The sequence below is a fragment of the Benincasa hispida genome, chromosome 1 (assembly GCF_027475165.1).
Source record: "Benincasa hispida cultivar pf3 chromosome 1, pf3_genome.v1.1, whole genome shotgun sequence".
Taxonomy (NCBI): Eukaryota; Viridiplantae; Streptophyta; class Magnoliopsida; order Cucurbitales; family Cucurbitaceae; genus Benincasa; species Benincasa hispida.
The window spans coordinates 10,841,023-10,866,274 of NC_143478.1; the positions used below are offsets into that span (position 1 = coordinate 10,841,023).

At 35.2% G+C, this 25,252-nt stretch overlaps 1 protein-coding gene across 1 annotated transcript; it reads left to right on the top strand.

Moving 5' to 3' along the window:
* Positions 1-7,283: 7,283 nt before the first annotated feature.
* On the top strand, positions 7,284-11,029 carry LOC120067207 (rho GTPase-activating protein 3-like). Its single transcript, XM_039018713.2, has 5 exons — positions 7,284-8,222; positions 9,302-9,422; positions 9,536-9,655; positions 9,830-10,060; positions 10,254-11,029. The coding sequence occupies exons 1-5, from the start codon at positions 7,741-7,743 to the stop codon at positions 10,758-10,760; spliced, it is 1,461 nt and encodes a 486-aa protein (XP_038874641.1). The 5' UTR covers positions 7,284-7,740; the 3' UTR covers positions 10,761-11,029.
* Positions 11,030-25,252: the final 14,223 nt, after the last annotated feature.

Below are 25,252 nucleotides of genomic sequence, written 5' to 3' on the forward strand. Positions count from 1 at the left end.
TAGATATACGTAGAAAGTCTATAAACCTTAACCATGGATATCAAAGTCATGCACTTAACTTAACTACATTGGTAACTAAAGTTTTGTTATATATAATTAAAAATTTGAATAATTCACCGCACTAGAAAAATAATCAAAGATTATTAAAATTATTTAAAAATCAAGTACAAAACAAGTAAGGGTTGGTAGCAGAGTGAGGCGGGGATGCATTTCCCATCCCCGTCTCCATGGGGATATGTAATTCTTGTCCTCGTCCCATATCCAATTTTGGGGAGTTAAGTTTGGGGTCGGAAATTCCTGTGTAGAGATCAAATCTCTATGAAAAAAATTCATCGTTTGTTATTTTTATTTTTAATTTAAAGTAATTAAAATTTGATATTTATGTTGAAGTGGTGAATATATTAGGAAACAAGTTGATATTATTATTGTTTTATTTATTTAAATTAATAATAAACAAATATTTTCTTTTTTATTGTAGATTTAATAAAAGTTTAAAGTTAATTATATTATGGAATGAAATTAAAGAAAGTTAAAAAAAACAAAGAAATAGTACCTTTAAGCTACGGTTTTACATATAAATATAAATAAAGAATATAGATATAACTATATAACTATATATATATAAAGTATTTAGAGCAATGTTAGGGTCGGGGATATCTTTTCCATCCTTAATTCATGGACCCGATTTGTGTCCATAGTTTGCTCCCACTTTTAATCAAACCTGGAATTCCTTATCCCAATAGGAGTAGGTATACGTAGAGATTTTTATGCCAATTCTGCTTCTACCACAAATGATTATTCAAAGCATGACAATATATATTTTTAGATATGACTTGAAACTTTTATTAAATATTAAAAATTATTAATTTCATGATATAATATATATACCTAGGACGATAATATATTCTTGCCCGCTACTAATATCTGAAATATAAAATATAATGTGAGAATGAGAGTATTGATTTAAACTTTGTATATTTAATTATTATTTAAATTGTAGCATAAGATTTGAGGTATCCATTGAAGAAGACATTGAAAGAACCGTATGGAATTTAGTCTAAAACTTTGGAGTATTTAATTATTATTTTAATTGTAACCTAAGATTTGAGGTTTCCATTGAAGGACATTGAAAGAATCTAAAATTGGCTGGATTCTGCAAAGGACAAAGTCTTGCAATTTAGTCTCTTTTTTTTTGTAGGGAAAAAAACAAACAAAAAAGAAAATTAGTGCAATATCATTATCGAACAACTATGATGTATTGTTTTCAACAATTTTAGAAATCGTTTCTTTTTATGCATAAATTTTTCTTGTGATCCAAACTTCAAATGGGGTAATTTCTAAATGTGTCTTTCATATAATTGTATCTTTTTTCTTTATTTTAAATATGGCACCAAGTTGAATAGTTATTTGACTATTTGTACAATAATAATTGGATTATTTAATCGTATGTGAGTCAGTTCCATCTTTGTTATAATTTTTTCATATTATGTCATGAGACGTGTCAAATATGATTATATTTACTAGATATATTTGACAGTTACATATCTTTAACTAATGGTGAAAATAAATTCAAGGGTTACCTTTGAGAGTGAGACATTATATAGTGTCTATGTAGCGATTAGACATAAATGCTCAACTGTGGCACAATTAGTTCAAACTCTTTCAGAAAGGAATGCTTTGAAATATTCCACTCTCGTAGTAGCCATCACTTCAGATCCTACTCCTCTTCAATTTCTGGCCCCATATTCTAAGTGTGCTATGGGAGAATATTTCTACGATAATGGAATGCACGCATTAATAATCTATGATGATCTTAGTAAACAGGTGGTGGCATATCAACAAATGTCATTATTGCTACACCGACCACCAGATCGTGAGGCTTTCTTAGACGATGTTTTCTATTTACATTCCCGTCTCTTAGAAAGAGCTGCTAAGCGATCGGACCAAACAGGTGTAGGTAGTTTAACTGCCTTATCCGTCATTGAAGCACAAACTAGACCTAATCGTTCGTGTGGAGATATGTAAGTGGGATTATATATATATATATATTTGACTGTATCTTTAACCGATGATGAAAATATGTAGTATTTTTTTTTTTTAATTTTTAATTTATTCGTTTTTATTCTTCAATTAAGATTGATGTGTTTTTAACCATCTAAGTTACTCTAAAATTAGCACCACAATTTACTAATGAAACAATGGCTACACCCAATTTTATTAGTAATGTGTATAACCATCTTATCTGTTTTTTTTTTTTTTTTTTTTTTTTTTTTTTGAGAACCCATTTTTCATATAATAATTTCAGACAGTAATAAATCGATATGCCACGTACATTCAAATGGTTGGGTTCATATTTGGAGCAATTTCTTTATTATACTTTCTGACAAACATTCTTTTTAAAATTAAATTCCTCAATCTCTCTTTTCGTAACAATTTTGTTGTTTATTTTTTTTTTTAAAAATGATGTATATAGACATTATTTCAACCTCAAAATTTTTTCCTGTTATTTTTTTTTCATTTATGGTTTAAAAACCAATCTAAATTTCGAGAACTAAAATAAGCAGTTTTCAAAAAATTATTTTTGTTTTTAAAATTTAACTAAGAATTCAACCATTATACGTAATAAAGATACAAATTATAGTAAAAAAATGTACATGAAATATACTTAAATTTTAAAAATAAAAATATCAAATGATTATGAAAGGAGATCTTATTTTTCATCATAAATTTTAAAAAACTTTCCCAGCCACTGGAGCTTATCATTTATCATCCTTACAAGAAATAGACTCTTGCAGTCTCACCAAATATATAATAATAATAATACTAATAAATAATTAAAAAAAAAAAAAAAACAAACGACTATGTTTCCTCCGAAAACAAAACAAATAAATAAATAAATAATCTATGCTGTCACACTTTTCTCCCCCTTCAAATCAGTCCATTTATTTGGGATATTGCATATTCAACTATTTCTTATTTAACGTTGGGATACGTTTTTATTTAATTTTGGGGTACGTTTTGAAGTGTTTTAACTTTGAGATATATTTTTATTTAATTTTAGGGTACATTTTCAAATATTTAAATTTTAAAAATGAGTCATTTTGAAAAAAAATTGAAATGTTTGGCAATAATTTAATTTTAATTAATTTTTATCGAAAGTGTTTAACTAAAAATGAATTTTTTGAAAAACACTTTTCTTTTTCAAGTCAATCCAAACGGACTCTTAATTTAAATAACCTACCATTTTATTCTATATTAATATTAATATGCTATAATAAATTTAAATATGATTGTCAACGACTTAATATGAAAATAGTTAAACTAACCTAAAATACATATTATTGATTTTTATACTATTGTCTAATAATAATAACAATAATTACATTTTGAGCTAATAGATAAACACTATTTCATTAATTGATTTTTCTTTTCTTTTCTTTTTTCTTTTTTTACTATGAGAAATAGCATTTATTCAACTAAGTTATTTTGTAAATTTGATTGATTGACCAGGATATTTTTATTTACCATGAATTCAACGTTTTCTTTTCCTTAAAATAATGAATTCAACGTTTTCTTACATAGGATTCTCGTCATATTATTTAATAATTTACTGAAACATAATCCAATAATTATTTGAAGGTTAGAGCTGTAAAATAATGATAAAATTAAGAGTAGATTTCAAAAGTTAGGCCATATCTACGATTGATATGTTGTGTCATGATTAATTAACCTCTAGACTTTTTTTCCAATAACAAATTTTTGTACTTTAGAGTTAATCTTTCTAGTTTCTATTAATAGCTAATAAATCATTGCATTCTAAATAAGATTAATTTAGGAAATATATGGTAAAGTTCAATCAATTTAAATTTTCACAATTAATTTAATTAAATTACATATTCAGTTCTTTCATTTTGAGTTTGTATCTATTTGTTTCTAACTTTCATATATTATTCACATATAATCAAATTTTATATATCTTTTTAGTTTTTAAATTTTAACTTGATTTTTGAAAATACTAGTAGATTTGTAGATAATAAAGCATGAAATGTTGGGATGAAATTGATGTTTCTAAAAAACTTTCAAAAGTTAAAAATAAAAATAAAATAATTACTAGATAGAGTCTAAATGATTACCAAATGAAACATAAATAAATATAAACTCAAAATAGATCAATTGGCCTGTTTGATAACCGTTTTGTTTTTTTGTTTTTTATTTTTGAAAATCAAGCTTATAGACATTACTTCCACCACCAATTTTTTTTTTTGTTTTGTTATCTATTTTTCACAAATGGTTTAAAAAACCAAACCAAATTTTGAGAAGTAAAAAAATAACTTTCAAAAAGTTGTTTTTGTTTTTTAAATTTGGCTAAAAATTCGATAATTGTAATTAAGAAATATGCAAATCATGGTAAGATATAGACTTAATTTTTAAAAAATTCAAATGGTTACCAAACGGGGCATAGATTTATAAATTAACATTTCAATATGAGATATTTTTAAATATAGTAAAATGAAACAAAATATTTATAAATATGATAAAATATAGATATTGATAGACTATTATTATTACCGATAAAAACTAATAAACTATTATCAGTGTTTACCACTGTCTATCATTTATAGACTATAATATTTTAGTGTATTTAAAAATAATTTCAACCATTTTTCTTTCTATATTAATAAAAAATACGTAGACTAAATTTGGAGAATTAGGATGTGAAATAATGGAAAAAATAGGAAAAATAAGAGGGGACCACGTGAGGGACCACAGGTGGGGAAGAGCGTGTGATCAACATCATGCGGTGGCGAAGGAGGACTGACAGGTAACTGTATTTCGTGACAATTCCGGCCGGGTTCACGTGTCAATATCATTTTTAATTTAATTTAATTTAATGTCATGTGTCTACTAATTACAACTCTGCCCCACTCTTCTCACTTCCCCATTATGTATCCATCTATTATATGTACATTCATTTTTTAGAATAATAAATAAATAAATTATTTTATTATTAAATAAATTTGACAGTTGATATTTAAAGAAAGCCACATAAAGTTCATACTTGGGTCATATATCTCTCTCAATCTCCACCCTATACTTTTATCATGGGTAAAAATAGAGAGGACGAGTTTGTACTATACTCATTTTTTTGTCGATCTACATTTAATAAATCTTAATTTTACTATTTCAAGTTAATTTTTATTGAAATTGTCTAAATAATAACATCTTTTGTACAAGAAAAATACACTATATGAAAGAAAATTATTTAAAAATAACAAAACTACTAAAAATATTTACAAATAATAGTAAAATATCACAGTTTATCTACGATAGATCACAATAGACTGTAATAAACTACTATCTGTGTCTATCGCAGATAAACAGTGAAATTTTATTATATTTGTAAATATTTTGATTTAGATTTCTATATTTGAAAACAACTCATATATAAACCTATATTTTCAAAATTTATAGTAAAAAATGTTAACAAATAATATTTTTCTTTTTTAAAAAACGAATCAATTATCAATATATTAGTAATAAAGACTAAATTTAAGACGCTTTAAGATAAAGAGCTAAATTAGTATTTAACTTATTTTTTTTTTTTTAAAAAAAATTGAAGTACATGCAAAAACCTTATTTTATAAATGAGATAAATTTGGAATGGCCTAATGAGTAGGTTTTTTTTTTTTTTTTTTAAATTAAATTGTAAAGTATAACATTTTTCTACTATAATTCAAATTTAGGTCGAATATTGGTGCATATACTAGTCAGTCAATCTGAGCTAACTTAATTAAAATGACATCTGGTTTGGTTTTAATAAGTTAATTTTAAAATATTTTTACCTCTTCATTTATAGTTAAATCTACTATTTCTTTGATTTTATTATTTAATAAAGTTATTGCTGTACTATAACGTAAGTGGGATGGACAAATAACAATCATTATAAATCATCATCATCATTATTCTTATTTTATATTTTAAGAAAAAAGACATCATTTTGATTCTTATATTTGCATAATAGTACAAGATTTGTTCTTGCCTTTTTCTTGCAAAAAAAAGAAAATGGGCAAAAAGTTTGTTGCAAGCTCCAAAGGAAAAAAAAAACAAAGTATTTTTACATGTTTTTTTTTCCAAGCAAATTTAGATAGTGTTTGCATTTTGGGCTCTAAGCCTAAAAATGATTAAAGCATTTAGTTCCCGAATCTTTATTTCTATATGATTATGTCCATTTTAAATTAAAAGATCGTATAAATTTCTAGAATAAAAATATAACGTTTCAATCCGAGATTCAGTATTTTAACTCTCATTTTAACCAATATAAAACTTGGGTCCATATTTATCGAAAAAGACTAATTAAGACATTTCAATTACTTTATAAATGTTTAATCAACGAAATTTGACTAGTACAAATAGATAGGTAAAATTATATGTATGCATGCAACAAAAAAAAAAAAAAAAAGAGAGGTTGACATGCAATAATCAATCATACAATTCAATTCCAACAAAAGAAATCAATTGACATATAACATGAAAGTTAGTTAATTAATCAATAATTATAGGTGTGGGGTCAAATTTAAATAGAAATGGGGTTTTTTTTTTTAAAAAAAAAAATTGAAAGTGATTTTTATTTTGGGATATATAGAGAGAGATAAAAAAGGGGGGGCATTGGGATTTAGGGTTTTGAGTTGGGAACAATGGAAGGGTCCAAAAGGACCACAACCCATGTGGCCATGTGACTCTCCACAAAGCAAATATAATTACAAAAAAATCAAACCTTTACTCAGATTCACTTGATGCATAATAAATCCAAATCCTCTTTCACAATGCATGCATTGCTGTCTCTTCCCCAAAAAGAAAAATTCCCCTTCCATATCTTTTAATACATTTGGGACGGAATAGTTTATGATTTTTTATTTATTTATATATTTTTGGTTAAATTGCAGAATTGGTCCTAAAGATTTGAAAAAAAAAATTAAGTTAGAATTTAATCTTTATCATTTATAATTAGAATTTAGTTCATATGATTTGATAAAACCCATCTAAATAATCCCTACATAAATATTTTATCAAACCATATGAACTGTTTATGGAATTTTATAACTTTCTCGGAATTATCCATTTTTTTTAGAAGTAATTTAAGTACACATCATGATTTAGGATTACAAGCTTGAAGACCAAAAGAAGAAAAAAAAGATGAGAGTGTTTGGAATGGTTATACAATACAAATGTAGTTATCCTCTTAGATATTGTAGAAAGCCATTAATGAGACAGCCAACAGGTTTGTACTTGGAAGTCCATAGCATCAAAAATGAAAAGAAGAAATTGAAAGAAAAAAGAAAACATGAAATGCAATGATTCAAAGCAAAGGGACCCAATTCCAAATACCGCTAATTTTCTTTTCCCCTCCATTTCCACTCTGTAAATGTATAGAAAAAACACTCATAAAAGCTTCCAAAACATAATCACACTCTTATGTATCACAATTCACAACCAAACTGCACCAACAAAAAATTCCATTACAAATTTGCAAACCAACAGTCTTTATCCTCCATTTTTTCCTCTCTCTCTCTCTCCCCCCATTAAATCTTTTGTTCATTCATTCATCTATCCATCGTCATCCTCTTCCTTTCACTCCCAAGCAAAGCAAACCCTCTTTTCTTCTCTCTGTGTTTGTTTTTCTGAAGAAATAAAAACAACCCGCAATTTATTTTTCATCTATTTACTTGTTTTCAAGCATCAATGACTCGTTTATTTCGATCCAAATCGTGCGGACACGTCAGAGTTGCGGAGTTCAAGCCGCCGCCACCGCCGCCGAGCTCTTATTATGACAGTGATGATGAGGAGGAAGAAGAGGAAGAGGAAGAGGAAGAGGAAGAAGATGACGATTATTATGGAGATGGGGTTGGGATTGGGGTAAATGAAGATGGGTTTGGCTTGGTTTTGAGAAATTCAGTCTGTGATAGCGATGAGGACAAGCAAGAGGGAGCTACGAGGCATAATAATAACGGGAATCAGTTTCCGATACTTGACATTTTGGTAACGGCATTGAGGAAATCATTGGTTACTTGCAGTGTGGAACCAGATGATGTTTCTTCCATGGATATTAGCTCGCCTGTGAATGTGAGGCATGTTTCCCATGTTACATTTGATAGGTTTAATGGGTTTCTGGGTTTGCCTACAGAATTCGAACCTGAGGTGCCAACCAGAGTGCCAAGCGCCAGGTGAGCACTTTTGTGAAATTGGTTTCTTCTATACATAGAATTTGGATGACTGTTTTTGGAAATGGGGTTGTAGTTGAATTGGAAATAAGTGATTCTTTTGGCTGCTTAAACTTTGAATTGATTAGTTTGAAGGAGTTCTGAAAATTTTAGTCAAATTGAAGGCAAAAAGGGGGAAATCCAAGAGGGGAACTCATAGTTTACTCAGTTTCATCGGTTTTGGTGGTTTGGTGTTTCTTTTTCTTGTTAATGAAATCATTTGGGAACTTTGAATTTTACGTTTATTTTGGGTTCATGTTTAGCTTTTCACTTTTACCATCTGTCATATTTCTATCTCTTGATGTTTCTTGGAATACGTGCGATCTCAAAGCTAGATGTGAAGTGAAGTTGCAGCTTTTGAGGGACCACGACAGAAGATGTTTGGAAGGCATTCCAAAGTTCCAAAGAGGGTCGGTTGCTTTAGAATGCCTTTCGCTAAACATAGAATCTGCTTTGCAGAACCTTTTAGTTAAATAAATCCTAACATCACAACTAGGACAAGGAATGTCCATGTGTTGTGTTTCTCTATCTCGATTTTTATCCTGCAAAACATCCAAAGAATCCTTCGCTTTCTGAGCTTGGTTTTTATAGAGGAGGGGAGAAATATTATACTTTGGAATATGAGACCCTTAAAGGCAAAATTTTCAACAGGAATGGAAATAGAAGACTAGTAGTGAGATATGGGGAAAGGGAATTTGTTTGTTAATGAAGGATGGATGGTTCTAAACATGCTGATTGCGTAACGTCAGTCAGTCTTGCGTGATATTGTGTTGAACTTAATAATAGGTTACATGTTGATGAGCGCTTTCTATTCCATTCAACGAAGAATAGAGCTTGTTAAATTGGCTTGAACTCTTGATCGATTTTTCTAATGTACATATTTGATACTATCATGTTATACAGCTACTGTATGATTTGAAATACTTCCAGAGATTTGTCTTTGAGTAGAACTTTAAACATTTCTAAATGCAATTTGGAATCTCTTTACTTCCCCCTATGCTAACTAATCATTCATATTCCTCAATCTCATTCTTGTCATCCAGTGCTAGCGTTTTCGGAGTTTCTGCCAAGTCAATGCAGTGTTCTTTTGATGACAGAGGAAATAGTGTACCGACAATCCTTCTTATGATGCAAAAGCGGTTGTATTCAGAGGGAGGTCTAAAAGTATGTATAGATATTTACTATATTTAGTTTGCTGAGACATTTACATGGTTCTTACTTTTAGCTGACTTAACTATTCAAATTTTAACTATAACTATTTTTTGTCACTATTGAAGGCAGAAGGAATATTTCGAATAAATGCTGAGAATAGTCAGGAAGAGTTTGTCCGAAAGGAACTAAACAGTGGCGTAGTGCCACGAGGCATTGACGTTCACTGTTTAGCAGGCTTGATCAAGGTATTCTTTTAACTGATATCATCAACCAACCTCCCTTTGTCCCATTTAAGAAGTTTAGATTTTGGAAGATTGTTCTTTAAGGGTTTCTACCAAAGTTGGATCTGCAAATTAAATTACTTGTGTTTATCATTTTTTGTATGATTTTAATAGAGTTGGTTTTTGTCTCATCTACAGGCATGGCTCAGAGAACTTCCTACAGGTGTGCTTGATTCACTAACCCCAGAACAAGTGATGCATTGCAACACAGAGGAAGACTGCACTCAACTTGTTAAACTACTCCCTCCCATGGAAGCTGCTATCCTTGACTGGGCTATCAATTTGATGGCAGATGTCGTGCAACACGAAACATACAACAAGATGAATGCACGCAACATTGCGATGGTTTTTGCACCAAACATGACTCAGGTGTGTCTGTATGTTTGTGGGAGACTCATAAACTGTTCCCTATTTTATTTTGTAAATTATCATTGGTTGATACAAGTACACAAAAAATCTATCCTCAAATCAGATGATCATTCATCTCTTTCTATTAAGCTAGCAATATCACAACTACGGGTACTCTTATGAACTAAAAAGCAGTTCTCTGAATCTGGTGCAGATGGCTGATCCTTTGACCGCACTAATTCATGCTGTACAAGTAATGAACTTGTTAAAGACCCTTATTCTCAAGATCCTCCAAGAAAGGGAAGAATCAGAGGCCAGGCAGCCATCCTCTTGCTCGGATCCTCCCAACCCCAAGATCAATATGAAACCTTCAAACTCAACCAGTGAAAAATCCACTGATCGACTGACAAATACAATTGCTAGTGCTGCAATCGATGACGCAAGATGTATCAGTTTCGATAGAGTTGACTACACTTCCGGGGGGAAATTTGAAAGCTTCGAAGAGAAAGACGAAGAAGAAGAAGAAGAGCAATACCATTCAGCTTCTGGAAGAAGTACTCCGGTTCGATATGGAGTCGGGGCATTACAAAGTGGATATGAAACAAGTGACTGGCTAAGTTTGAGAAAAGGGGTGAGGAAGTTATGCAGGCACCCAGTATTTCAGCTGAGTAAGTCAAGTAAGAAGAGTAGAAGTTTTGGAGTTGTGAGTTGTAAGTATTAGGAAAAGAGGAGGAAACTGACTGCTAAGATTTATAAGTGTCCACATATTGCTTAGGCTTTTGCTGGGGTTTGTGTAAACAGTTGTAATACTAATAATACAGATGCGAGTGTTTGATTATTGGATAAATTTCAAATGTTACTGTAACACGCGAGTGCTTTAAAGCTTTAGAGGAAGAAGACTGGAAAACCACATTTTATAGTCTTTCTCTATTGTAAGATCATTGTGATTGATTGCCAAGGTAATGGAAAAGTATTCCTTTCCCTACTTAATTAATTAATTAAATTAAATCATTTGATGTTCCAAATTAATCCATGAGAGATGGTAGAAGGGCTCGTTTGTTCCTGTTGTTTTCTTCTCACTGATGAATCGGTGAAACGGCAATCTTCGAGTCACCTTCTTCAACAACCACCGTCACATCCACCATCTCACTCGCCTTGCCACTCAATTTCCCTCCTTTCAATTCGAATCAATTTTTGACGGCCTCCCATCGGATCGACCTCGAAATCTTCTCGACGAAAAGCTCTATGAATCTGTGCTTCGAGTCACCAAATCCCTCTTCCAACAACTTCTCCTCTCCTACGAGAATGGAACTTCTTCCACCCGCCTACCCATCGCTTGTGTAATTTTAGATGTGATTTTCCGTTTTTGATGGATGTAGTTCAAGAATTCGGCATCCCAATAATTTGTCTCTCTCCTTTAAGTGCCCGTTTCTCGTTTCTTCTCTTCTCGATTCCTAAGCTTCTTGAAAATGACCATATTCTGTATCCCGATAACTTTGTCGATTCAATTTTTTGGATAAGATATTGTAAATTATTTGAATGAAGACCCATTTCGTTCTCTATTTGTAGTGGGAAATCCAAACCAAGAATTCCATGGCATTCTTGGGGGAGGAGGGGTTTCAAAGTTAAAATGGGTGGACGGGTACCCGGCGAAAAATGACTGGAATGGAAGCTTAGAAATTAGCAGTAGCGAACAAAACCTACAAAACAAAAAACTTGTGAAAGGCTGAGTCGCGGATCACTCCCTCTTTAAGGCGTTGCGTGGCTCTTCCCTTTATGCAAGCAGTTCGAAAGAATGTTACGTTGTCACCACGATAAAACAACCTAAATTAAATCTGTCTCGATAAAAAATGCACTCAAAATGGATCGAAAATGTTCACATCCTTCTAGATTGTGCTTGGAAAACATAGGGAAAAAAACATGCGGTTGAAAAAGAAAACATAAAAGAATTGCGATTATTTTCAAAATTATGTATTTTCGAAGAATCGAAACACAGTTTATTAAAAGACCTTGAAGGCCAACAATGAACGCACAAAACGGAGTAACATGCGCGTGTTAACGGATAAAAAAAACTAATGATTATTAGACTGACAAAAATGAATGATTTTCCTAGAGGAATTTAAAAACTGAATTAAAGAGAATTTTTTTTTTCTAATGGTAACAAATTATTATACCACACGCCACACCTCGCTCGACCAGATAGACTGACGGCAGCGCGCATGTGTGGAAAGACCATCAAACTCTCATTTGTCTACCTTGTCACCCCTTCTAAAACGTGGGTACCTCTTGGGGCCCAAACCCACCATAAAAAGTAGGAATAAATAAGGAGACATCTTCTTGTTGTCCCAACTAATGTGAGATTCTCCACTTTTCTTTTTCTTTTGTTTAAAAAATAAAAAATTTTCACCAACAATTTTCCACTTGAAAATTTTAAAAACACAAGAAAACATTTTCATCAAGCAATATCAGTCTGTACAACACTATACATAAGCAAAAGTTTCTTGCGACTTAAACCTTTACATAGTGAAGATTATTTAAAATATATTAGAGTAATTCTTCGTTTTGAACTCTATCTCTAACAACATCTCACACACAAAAATGACTTAAGTACTTGTTGCACTTCCTAAGAAAGAAGTCGTCCAACATTATTAGGGTGTAGTTCGAAATCCCGTGTTTTAAGACTTAGCATGTGTATCCCAGTTTAGTGAACGCTCTAGAGAATTTGCATAACATTTCACAAGAATTGGCCCCCACTTGCACATTCACATAAGTGAGTATATCAAGAGTACTCCTGTAGCTAGGTACTTGATGCGTTATTTTATGTGATGATATAATGAAAGGAATTGCGGTGATGGAAAATGCGTTGTGCAACAAGTTTTCTCAGCAGAATCCAAGTATAAATCTTACTGAGTTTCCTGGTGAGTCTAGGGTCAAACTCAGGGACTAAGGAAAATAATATGCGGTAGTAATTTTTTAGATGACTTTGCGGTAACCAATAAATCAAAGAGTTGTTGGGTTGTTGTTTGTGGTGTAAAAAGTATGTGGCGGATTTGAGAAAAGATTGATTATGCGGCAGATACACTGAGTATGTAGAGGAACAAGTTGAGAAGGTCTTTAGCTAGCATTTCCTGAAAATGTGTTCAAACTATGCGATCATGCTACACTTATGGGACAATAAATTATTTTCCAATGCAAATGCGGTAACTCCTAATTCTAGGATGCATGCGATGAATGCGATAATGTCCATTGAGCTTATTCCTAAGTCTCTACTTCTTGCCTATGTGATGATGCAAGATGTACACAAAGACAAGGTGACCGCATACAATCATAACCTATCTCTAGGATGCATGCGATGCGTTAATAGCAAACAATGCTTATTCCTAAGCTTCTATCTCTTGATTATACGTTTCTAATATGACTCTCCCGAGCCTAGATTCTATCCCTAGACTACCCTCCCGAGTATCTCTAATGGACGAATGACGCATACATAATACAAGATAATCGCATAGAATGAAGATCCCCAGTTATGCTAGCTAAGTGCTTCTCAACAGATTTAGCTACTCATGCGTAATAAACAGAGAGTGAACAAATATAAAGAACTAAATTCCATTTCTATAGATAAGTTCAGAGTACAAAATGACAATGGAAGATAAGGATAGAGAGCCTGGTAGCAATTCCTTGCTTCCCAAGGCTTTTATACTGTTAACTCTATTCTGCTCAAAAGATGTTCCTGCTTCCATAGGAGTTGGCATTCTCTCTGATCTCGACGCTTCCGATAATCTTCCAAGTTCACCGGAACGATCTCTCGGTACAATCTCACTTCCCGTGCTTTCACCTTCTAAATAAAAGAAAAACTAAGAACAAGGCTACTTCTAACGAAGGGGAAAATTCTCTAACTCGTGAACTAGACGAACTCTTTCACTGAAGGTGGCCTCTGGTATTTATAGAGCTTCGGAGTGAAAAACTTCTTCTCTCTTATGATTGCACTGATGGGATAGCATTAATTCTCTGTCTGATGCACCGAATATTTGTCAACGAAAAGTTGAGTGTACTTGCTACAGTAGTTCGTTAACGGCTTGTCAACTTAATTCGACCGTCATCAACTTTCTGTCCCATCGTGATTTATTACGCTTTTCACCCTGATGCGCCCACCAAGTTGCGCTGGCTCTATGCGGCAACCTTCTTGAGCAGATATTTGCGAGCGCAAATCACCGCATAGCCTTGCAGTAATGTAATCTTTTGCTGCGCTCGGCCGTTGATTTCTTTGGATTACATTTTCCACCTTGCGTCAACGCATATTCTGCACAAATACATAAGTTAACTGTTTTAATGCGATGGATGCATGCGACCGCAATATTGTGAACTTAATTCTTTTTGGGCGCAATCTTGTATATTTTTATCAACGCAAACCTGCATTGTTTAATAACTTAGCATTGTAATAACGTGCATTTCTGCCTGTTATCACACCCCCAAATTTAAACAATACTTGTCCTCAAGCATAAGCTAAAGATTTCCTTTAAAAAGTCGACCGCAATCTCTTTTCCTAGATTTCTCAAGGATGCCTTATTCAAATCCTGTACACCGAAATTTTCTTAATTCTTATTCAGGTCTCTTCTTAAAATATTTCTAACATTTAGGGACCGCAAGTCTAACCTTCAAAAAGACTTCACTAGATTTCAGGACATCGCATGATTTATTTCAAAAAAAACTTTTTCACTGGGGTGTTGAATGATTTTTTTATCCTTACGTATTTTAGACATTATTTTTTTTTTCTTTTGACCTTGCGCTGATCCAAGTGCCTCGCCTTCGTTTTGGCTTGCCCCCACGTGTGTCATGCAGACATCCAACTATGATCAAGGCGCTCTTTCTCAGACTACACTCATGCCCATTTGGCAGCGGAGTTGCGGTCATTTATTTATGTGTTGATCACGATTTCTACCTTCGTTTTGACTTGCCCCCACGTATGTCATGCGGATATCCAACTACGAGTAGGATCCGATTGTAACTTTTTTTTTTTAAGCAAGGCTAAAAATAGCAAGGTCAAAAATGAATACCGCACCCTCAAATTTAAAATGCGGCAATGTCCTCATTGCCAAAAGATTGAAAGAAGTCATGCAATGTTCTTAAGAAGTTTCATAAAGGGTCAGTTTGAAATTGCGTAATCTACCTTTACGGTCATTCCATAACTCCAAAAGTGTTTCAAAAACACTCTTGGATGGAACATAGTTCAAAATATAGGTTGCAGTCTGTACTGCATAACCCCATAACGAATCAAGTAAGTAAGCACAACTCATCATAGACCGAGCCATGTCCAACAAGGTTCGATTTCTTCTTTCTCATACATCATTCTACTGAGGTATACCAGGTACTGAAAGTTGAAATACAATTCTATGTTCTATCAAATAGTCTTGGAATTCAAACTCATATACTCTTCACCTCGATCAGATCGAATTGTTCTTAATTGTTTTATCTAATGCATTTTCAACTTCAGCTTTATAGTCCTTGAACTTTTCAAGGGTTTTAGACTTATGTTGCATTAAGTAAACATACCCATACCTTGAATAATCATCAGTAAAGGTGATTGTTGGGGTTGATACCCTAAAGTCTTGTGTCTTGTAGTTTGTAAACAGTTTGTATGAACGCTTGTGTTGTTAATATATAATATTTACTTCACATCTTGTATTTTGCTCAGTTGCTTATTTTATTTGCTTTACCACAAACCAATAAACATAAAATCTCTGGTTATCTGTATGTGACTCAAGCATGTATGTGGTGACATACAAGTGGATCATGTCTTGAGCGATAACCAAAATGGTCTGTAGTATATGGATATAAGAAGGAAACCTTATCTTGGTAACGTTACGGATGCGACCTGCTTGGTGGAATGGTCACAAGTGTTGTGACTTGTCACAGATCGTCTGATCCTGATCATTCGTGTTGGGATATGCGAGTGGGTGTATCCTATACAAAGAGTTTGTATAAGACCTGACCACGAAGTGTTAGCGTCTCCTTATATAACACCGTTCATGACAAAGACTTCACTTCACTAGGATGACCATAGGTAACACGACCTCAATCCTGAGTGAGTTGAGAACTCCTGCCATTGAGGGTGGTCCTTTGATTTGTATGGGTGCGAGTGGCCAGGTCGCCGATTCAAACCTACCATTTTGGGGATTCGTCTGATTTGAGAGCTGGGAACTCAGCTACACAAGATGGAATTCACTCATTCCCCGAGGTAGGGGTAAGTAGATAGATAGCTCCCTTAAGGGTTGATTCCGGGGCTTGAACGATGTGGTGCCACACACCTTCTCTTGGCCCGAGAGGTGTTCACACATAGTTGGACTATGTGGTATTGTTCATTAGAGGAATTAGTGGTACTTAAAGAATGGGATGTAACTATAGGGGAAAAACGGTAATTTGACCCAGCTGTACTTATGAGCATCTGTGAAGGGTCATCGTACTCATGATTGGTATATCCGATGGACACAGAAATATATTTGTGGTAAGAAGAGTTCAGCTGTTGGTCTTTAATGGAATTTTTGACAGTTAACAGATGGTGGATCTCGTGGCTAAAGAGTTTAGTCAGCAATTCACGGACCGTTGAAGCTTCGAGCCACAGGTCTATTAGGTCCCCTAGGTAGCTTGGATAAAGTCGAGAACTAGTGTTTGGGTTAATTTGAAATGTTCAAATTGACAAGAGGAAGTTCGATTATATATGATATAATTAGACTGGTTAATTATATATGATATAATTGGCTAAATGTATGAGATACATTGTTTAGGAGGAAATTAGATATAAATATGATTTACATCAAGTAGAGGAGAAAATACTATAGTAGATATGTGATATTAAACTATAGGATAAAAATATAATATGATTATATTAATTAATTAATTAATTGGTTGATTATATGATAATTAAGCCAAAATTCACGTTTGGATGTGGGTTAGTGGGAATGAGTCGGTTATTGTAACCCTGAATTAAAATGAAAATAGTTTTCATTTTGATCAATCATTTAAAAGAATTCGCAAGAGCGCGCGTTGGTAGAAAAGAAAACGATTGCTTAAGAAAATCGAGAAACTATACGATAGCTCATCTCTGCCTAAATGATCGTCTACCTCACGCCTAAACGATCGGACACTATTTCGTACACGATTGCATAGCTTCTCTAAACAATCATATAGTGTGCCGATTTTGCTAAACGATCATATACCTTTTCCTAAACGCTAAGTGTTTTGCTATGTGATAGCGTTTTTTCCCCTCCCACTTGCTTATCGCCTACACGATTCGTGTTCCCTCCTTCCTCTACCAAATTCATCAAAGACCATGATTTGGGTTCTCACTTCGAGAATACCCAGAGCTCTTTTCTGGTGGTGTTTTTTTCACAACGTTCGTGTTCGTGCGGTTGTTCGTGCTGCTATAGTCGACGCTGCTGCTGGGTGTTGGTAGATCGTGTGGAGGGTTCCGCTGCGTTGAGTTTCGAAGTGTGAAGAACGTCTTCAACTGGTATGGCACTCATTCTCTTGTTATTTTGTTGTTCATAGCATGCCGATAATTAATGTTTGTTTGCATAACTATTCATATGAATGTATAATGTTATATTTCGGCCACGGTGAGATCGGAACGATCCAAACGCGCTCATGGAACTCTTCGGTAAGAGATCCTTCAACTGGTAACAGAGCCAGGTTCTGATACTCCGATTTCATATGTTGCAACGAAATGATAATTACGTTCTTGGTGGGTGCATTTATACACTGATTTAATGGTTAAATTTGTTGTGGATGTGCGGGATTAATGGATTTTTTCGGGATGATTAGCATCGATTTGATTTAGATCCTTTTACATTTGTGATTGTTTGTAAAGGCCCCTGCGTTTTTGGGCATTAATAATCGTTATCGAGTCTGTATTCAAAGTTTGTTTGAAGTTTTGAGTCGTTCGTTGAAGACGTTCTGGGCAAGCGTTGTGGTTCTTTGAGGAAGGAGGCGATCTAGGGTTGATCGCATCGTGCAAAAGATGTGGTATGCGATCGCTATTGATCGCATCATAAAGTCGATGGAGTACACGATCGCTGTTGAACGCATCAGTTAAATGATGGGATATGCGATCAAGAGTTGATGGTATCATTTTGACGATCGGGTACGTGATCACTGAGTATCATGTTGTGTAAATGATGTGATGCTCGCGGATTGTTTAACGCGCGTGCGCACTGGACGATCGTTTAGGTCAACAAGCTTCATCGCTTAGTAACTGACTAAACGATTGCTGAGTATCACAAGGTAAATCGTTTACCTTGTTGCACGCATCAGCTAGATGATGAGATGCTCGCGTATCATTTAACGCGCACACTAGATGATCGTTTAGGTTAGCAAGCTTCATCGCTTTGTAACTGACTAAATGATCGCTTAGTAACACAAGGTAAATCGTTTACCTGTCATCGCGCTACATGATCACATAGACGATCAGGCTTCGCAGCCTCATCGTTGTCTACGCGGTCGTTTAATTATGCTTCTATTGTCTAGTGCATGCTAAACGATCGTCTACCTGCAGCGTTTGCTAGACGATGAAGACCTCCTGGCGGTTTAAGACTCGGTTCGCCTGTGAACCAGTTTGCTTGATTAAAAATGTAATAGATAGGATTTTTTTTTATTCCGATTTTTTGTAAAGGCTCATCCCGGTCCATTAATCTTTTATTTATTATACGCGATGTATGTTTTTTATATGTCATATGGTATGCACATATAGTAAATCCCACCTTAGGTTATGCAATGGTCATGCATCATCTCTTTATTATAATTGTTATGATTTAAAGAAGCACGATTTAATTTTGTAAGAGCATGCTCATGCATCATATAATATAAGAGTGATATTTATGCATACATAAAAAGGCATTGACATACATCGTCTTTATATTATAATTGTTATATTATAAGAGTGAATGATAGAATGTTTGCGAGGTTGTTACGCGATATATAAAAGTTATATATAGTAATGACCGAAAATTGCATGAAGCATGACACATATGTTGCTTTATAAATGTTATAAATACCTCGTTGTGCGCAATGATTTTAGTTGTTTTTTTTTAAAAAAAGTTAAAGAGAAATTAGAACTAAAAGAAATAAGAAAGACATGTATGCTCACTTAGGTTTAATTCATGGTTTTAAAGTGTTTAAAACTTGGATCACATAGACCTAAGATCACGATTCTAATACGATTAGCAACCCTAAGGCTTTAATCTTTTAATCAATTTAATAGGATTAAATTGGCTAATAAAAGGTTAAAGTGTAGCAAATCTATCTATAAGGGACCTTTTGTCTAATGCAGGTTTTGTCTAGGCTGGGGTATTTAAGTTGACGGAAACTTAACACCCCTACCTGGGAACTTACCTGGAAAGGTGAATTGGATAGATTTGATGCATGCATGCAAGTTAAGGATAGTCCATTAAAGTGTTTAAATTTGACTACTTAAACTTGTTCATATTTAATAGACAAATGTTGTTTATGAGCAGAGTTTAAAAAGACGACTTAGACTAAAATCAGTAGTCGAATTATCTAGGTTAATGAACCCTAGGTAGAACATTCAGTGAGAGGTACTTGGTGCATGAGATGCTTCACTTAAACCTTTCATGTTTCTCCTAAATAGTCTACACCGTGAGATCTTCCCTCAGCCTCGCGACACCCTTGGCATGTCCCCCTAACGGATGGTGTTTGGGTAGGTCAATATCAAGGTGGATGGAGAGAGTGTTCATATTAAGTGGGAGCGAGAAGTGCGACAAAATATCCCTCAGTCTCCCTCGTTAGGTTGAATAAAGTTACTGCGCATCGCCTCGAGGCACCTTGGGAATGTCCCCCTAAAGGATGGCAGTTTTTCGTGTTTCTTTATTTGATCTCCTGTAAGAGGATAAGGTAACTTAGTCTCTTGTCCTAATCTATTTCTTCCCTACGGTGGGCTCATTAGGGCGGGACTCTGGCACCGAAAGCGAGGGGTTACACTTATGCGAAATAGTTAGAGGTTAATGATTCAAGACCGAAAAATGGTGGCTGTTAGGTTCAGTTCTAAGAGTTGGTTCTACCTAATGGTTAAGAATGTCTCATCCCAGCGAAGGGGCAACTGATCACCCCACCGGTGAAGTTTGTCCTGCCTCACTGGGGCATCATTGCAAAATAGAAGTCTATAACTTAGGGTACTTGAAACTGTTTTGCAAAACTGATTGGTTTAAAAGTGGTTTAGAAAATTCTAATAAAGTTTTATTCGTATTTTCAGCAACTTTTTCAAAATGGCAACAACCATGTTGGTATTGCTAAGTGCCGAAAAATTTACTGCCGATGGTTTCGAAACATGGAAACACATGATCACGACGATTCTGGTCATCGAGGATCTCATGTTCGCTCTCACGAAGGCTTGTCCTTCTATTCCAGCTCCGAATGCCGCTCGAAATGTTCGGAAGGCATATGAGTGATGGACAAGGGAAAATGAGAAGAACCAAGCCTACATCTTGGCAAGTCTTTTTGAAGTCTTGGCCAAGAAACATTAGCCTATAGTCTCAGCGTGTGAGATCATGGAGTCCCTGTGGGGGATGTTTGGACAATCGTCTGAACAACTTATGCATGGGACTCTTAAATACATATTCAACTCCAAAATTGAAGAAGGCACCTATGTTTGTGAACATGTGCTAAACATGATGGTCCATTGTAATGTGGCGGAGTTGAATGGGCAGCCAGGTTAGTATAATCCTTCATTCTTTGCCGGAGAGCTTCATGCACTTGTTAGTAATATGATTCTTAACAAAGTGAAATATAACCTTACAACTTTCCTCAACGAGTTGCAGACATACCAATCTTTACTGAAAAGTAAGGAGAGGCAGAAGGGTGAGGTAAATGTTGCTTCATCCTCCAGGATGTTCCATAGAGTTTCGACCTCAGGAACGAAGTCTGCACCTTCTGCTTCTAACTCTGCAAAGGGGAAGAAGAAGAAAGGTGGTAAGGGAAAATGGAATGCACCTACTAACCCACCGCCTGTTGCCCCAAAGAGGCATCCACATGTTGCTAAAGGAAAGTGTTTCCACTGCAACCAAGATGGACACTGGAAGAGGAACTATCCTCGGTATCTGAAAGAGAAGAAAGCAGCAAAGGCTAAGGCCAAGGCCGATAAAGGTAAATGTGATTTACTTGTGCTTGAAACTTGTTTAGTGGAGAATGATGATTCTGCCTAGATAATTGATTTGGGCGCCACTAACCATGTTTGTTCTTCTTTTCAGAGGATTAGATATTGGCGGCAACTGGAGGCTGGTGAGATGACGATGCGAGTAGGCACCGGGCACTTCATCTCAGCTGTGGCAGTAGGAGGACTCCAGTTAACTTTACAGAATATGTTTCTTATTTAATGATGTATATATTATTCCAGAACTAAAGAGGAACCTTATTTCTATAAAGTATTTATTGCAATGTAAATATACTATCTCGTTTAATGTGGATAAAGCTTTTATTCATAATGATGGTGTTTTTTATTTGCATAGCAAATCTGGAATCGAATTTATATGTGCTAAGGCCGTTAGCCATTAATTCCCTCCATAATACTGAATTGTTCAGAACTACCATAACTCAATCAAAACGTCGACGAATTTCTCCAAAAGAAAATGCCCAACTTTGGCATCTACGTTTAGGGCACATCAATCTCAATAGGATTGAGAGATTGGTGAAGAATGGACTTCTAAGTGAGTTAGAAGAAAATTCTTTGCCAGTATGCGAATCTTGCCTTGAGGGTAAGATGACTAAACGACCTTTTACTGGAAAAGGTTATAGAGCCAAAGAGCCTCTTGAGTTAGTACATTCTGACCTTTATGGTCCTATGAATGTGCGAGCCCGGGGAAGCTATGAGTATTTTATCAGTTTCATTGATGATTACTCCAGGTATAGGTATGTTTATCTTATGCAATGAAAGTCTGAATCCTTTGAAAAGTTCAAAGAGTTCAAGGCTGAAGTTGAAAATGCATTGGATAGACGGATTAAAACACTTCGATCGGATCGAGGTGGAGAGTTTTTGGACTCGACATTCCAGGACTATTTGATAGAACATGGAATCATTTTCCAACTCTCAATACCGGGTAAACCTCAACAGAATGGTGTATCGGAGAGGATAAGTAGAACCTTGTTAGACATGAAAATTGTATGAAAATTAGCCTAGTATTGCAATAATTATAAATGTTTGCGATTACACCCACTAACACTAAAAAGATGGAAGACAAGCCGAACTTTACTCTGTTTTGCAGGAGACCAAGTCACTGCTTGCGCTCAAGGCTCACGAGAGACTAATCAATGCATCTCTGTCACATTGTGCTCGTCAATCAACAATGAAGTTTAAGAAGATGCGACGTAACAATGAGCTTGCCCGACTTGAAGGGATCCAGAAGGGCGAGAAGGAACAACGCCTATTACTAGCTTCTGAGCAGTTTGAAGAAGAGTTTGAGAGGGAAGAGAAAGAAAAAGAAGAAGAAAAGAGAAGGAAGAAGGAAGAAGAGGAGAGACTGTTTTTGGAGAAGAAGAGGAGGAAGCGCGAAGCTAACAAGAAGCGCTTGTATAAGAGAAAGGGCAAGGAACTTGCTGAACGCGAGAAAAAAGAACAGCGCATGGAGCGGGAAAAGAGACTAAGGTAAGCAGCCCGCCTTGTGCAGGCAAAAGGCAAGGACGTGGCAGAAAGCAGCGAGCCCGCATTGGCCAAGAAACGGTCATAAAAAAGAAAAGAAAACGATGACATGTTGATCGAGATGGGCTTCTACTCTGCGCCGACCCCACTACCTGACCTCATCACGAGCGTCATTGTGAAGCATGGGTGGGACACGTTCTGTCAGTGACCATCCATTATCGTGCCTCAGGAAGTACGAGATTTCTACCGCAGACATCTGCACAGAAATAGGGATGCGGTGACTTTTAAGGGAGAGACAGTACACTTCAGCGCAAAGGACATCAATGAGTTATATCAGATGAAGTACAACCTTGATGCACTAGGGAACAAGATCATTGATAATCCTAAAAAAGAACTGATGGCAGACGTGCTGAGGGTACTAACGCAACTGGGCACACGATGGTCGGTCTACTAACGCAACCGGGCACATGATGGTCAGTTTAACCTAAAGGTGTCCGCACCTTGGAGTCCAAGTCTTTGCTACCGGAGGGAAGGCTCTAGGTTTATCTGGTCAAGAAGTGGTTGATCCCAACAACGCACGACAAAACTATATCAAGGGATCGGGTAATGGCCGCATACTGTATTGCTTGCGGCATTCCTATCGATGTGGGGAGGTTGATCGCTGGGCAGATCAGAGCATTGGTGGGGCATATATGAGGGCAGTACTTCTTTCTATGGATCGTCTCAAGTTTATGCCTAACTGTGGGTGTAGGCATTGATGAGGAGCCCATGCCGGAAGTCCATGACCTCATCAACATCAAAATTTTGAGGATGCTTCTCAAGGATTCCCTGCATTGCCTCGAGCTGCCAGCAAAGAGACCTGCAATCGATTTAAATGCGCCACAGAAACCTAGACCAAAAAGAAGACGAAGAGAAGATAAGGGAAAAGAAAGGGTTCATGAGTCACCAGCGCAAGATCCAAAGCCCACAAACCATCTTCTTTTAGTTATCCGATCTCCAAGCCCTCCGAGCCCGCCGATGCAACACTCTTCCCCTTTACACGAACTTTTTACAAACCTTCCTCTTGTCCAACTCTTCTGTTGTTCACCCAGCAGCCCCACCTTCACCAACAACTTCATCACCGCACCCCACCATCCCACCGCCGTAAGTTGATGACCTATACAATTTGGGTGAAGGCACTTCTGCCCAAACCCTAAAATAGTGCTGGCAAGACATTGCAGGCACAACCATCCTCAACCTCCCTGGCTGCTGAGTTAACTGAAATGATAACCCTCTTCTCTCAACAACAAGAGCTTGTATCTCAGCAACAACACTTCTTTAATCAACGATTTGAGGTAGTAATGGAGCACATTGGTGATATTCAACGCAGTGACGCCACATCAAGAGAGGCACTGATCAACATGCAGTGCAACATTTATAAAGTCCATATGCACCAGAGAATGATTGAGGAGCGTAATCAAGAGTACTTCAACTTTCTTATTGCATATCTTCATGGTTCAATGGTGCCCCTACATCTCTGGCAGCACTTAAATTTTGAAAAAGCGCCTCCTGCACCACCTCAAAATCCATCGGATCCCCCTGCTCCTCAGCCTTAATGTTTACTCTTTCTTCCAATTTAAGTTTTCTTTTTATGCGACCAGTCATTATTTGTATTCAATTCTTTTGATTATTTGTAAGTTAATCAAATTCTTTGACTCTTATACAGGCAATAGAAATTTTTTTTGTAATGCGTTCATTTGTAATATATTTGTATACTTTGTTAATAGTCAATACAATCAGAGTATATATTTGCTCTAATTTTTGCCCGTGCCTCATTCTTTATCTTCCTTTGTTAATTTTTGTGACATTCTTAGTCTTTTATTTTTACGATCTTCATTGCGTTGCTATGATGTATTATATGTTTACACTTAAAATCATTTCCTATACTTAGTAAATTCTGACTAACACTTAGTTAACTCTTAGTTTAGCAGTACTTTATCTTTTATTTTTCAAAGTTCTACTCAAACTTTTTTTTTGAAATTTTCTTTTAAGTGTTTGTCTAGTCTATCCAAATAACGCAATGAGGACCTTGCTCATCTTTAAATTTGGGGGTGAGGAAGATCTGAGCAGATAATATCAAGAATATGCAGTATTTAAGAAAATGCATCCATTTTTCCATTTTCATAAAAAAAAAAAAAATATGCAAAACTCTATTGTCAGCGCAAGGGAAAATTTCAAAACTGTTCCCAACCTGATAAGTGTTTAGTTGCGAAAGGAGCCTGCTCGTAGTTGGATGTTCGTATGATACCCGTAGGAGCAAGCCAAAACGAAGGTGGGTTTCCAAGAACAACGTAGTATAAACAAGAGAAAAATAAAAAAAGTGCAAGGGACAACTCCTTTGATTATCATGAGTTAAAGTTGAAACTGGCACACAACCGTAGTTGGATATTCGCATGACATCCGTGGGGACAAGCCAAAATGAAGAATGTAACCATGATCAACTGTCTCTAAGTGAATAAATGACGCAAAGTTTTGCTCACCGCATATAGATACATCAAGTTGTTTTGATAAAGAAGAGATAAATATTCTATTTT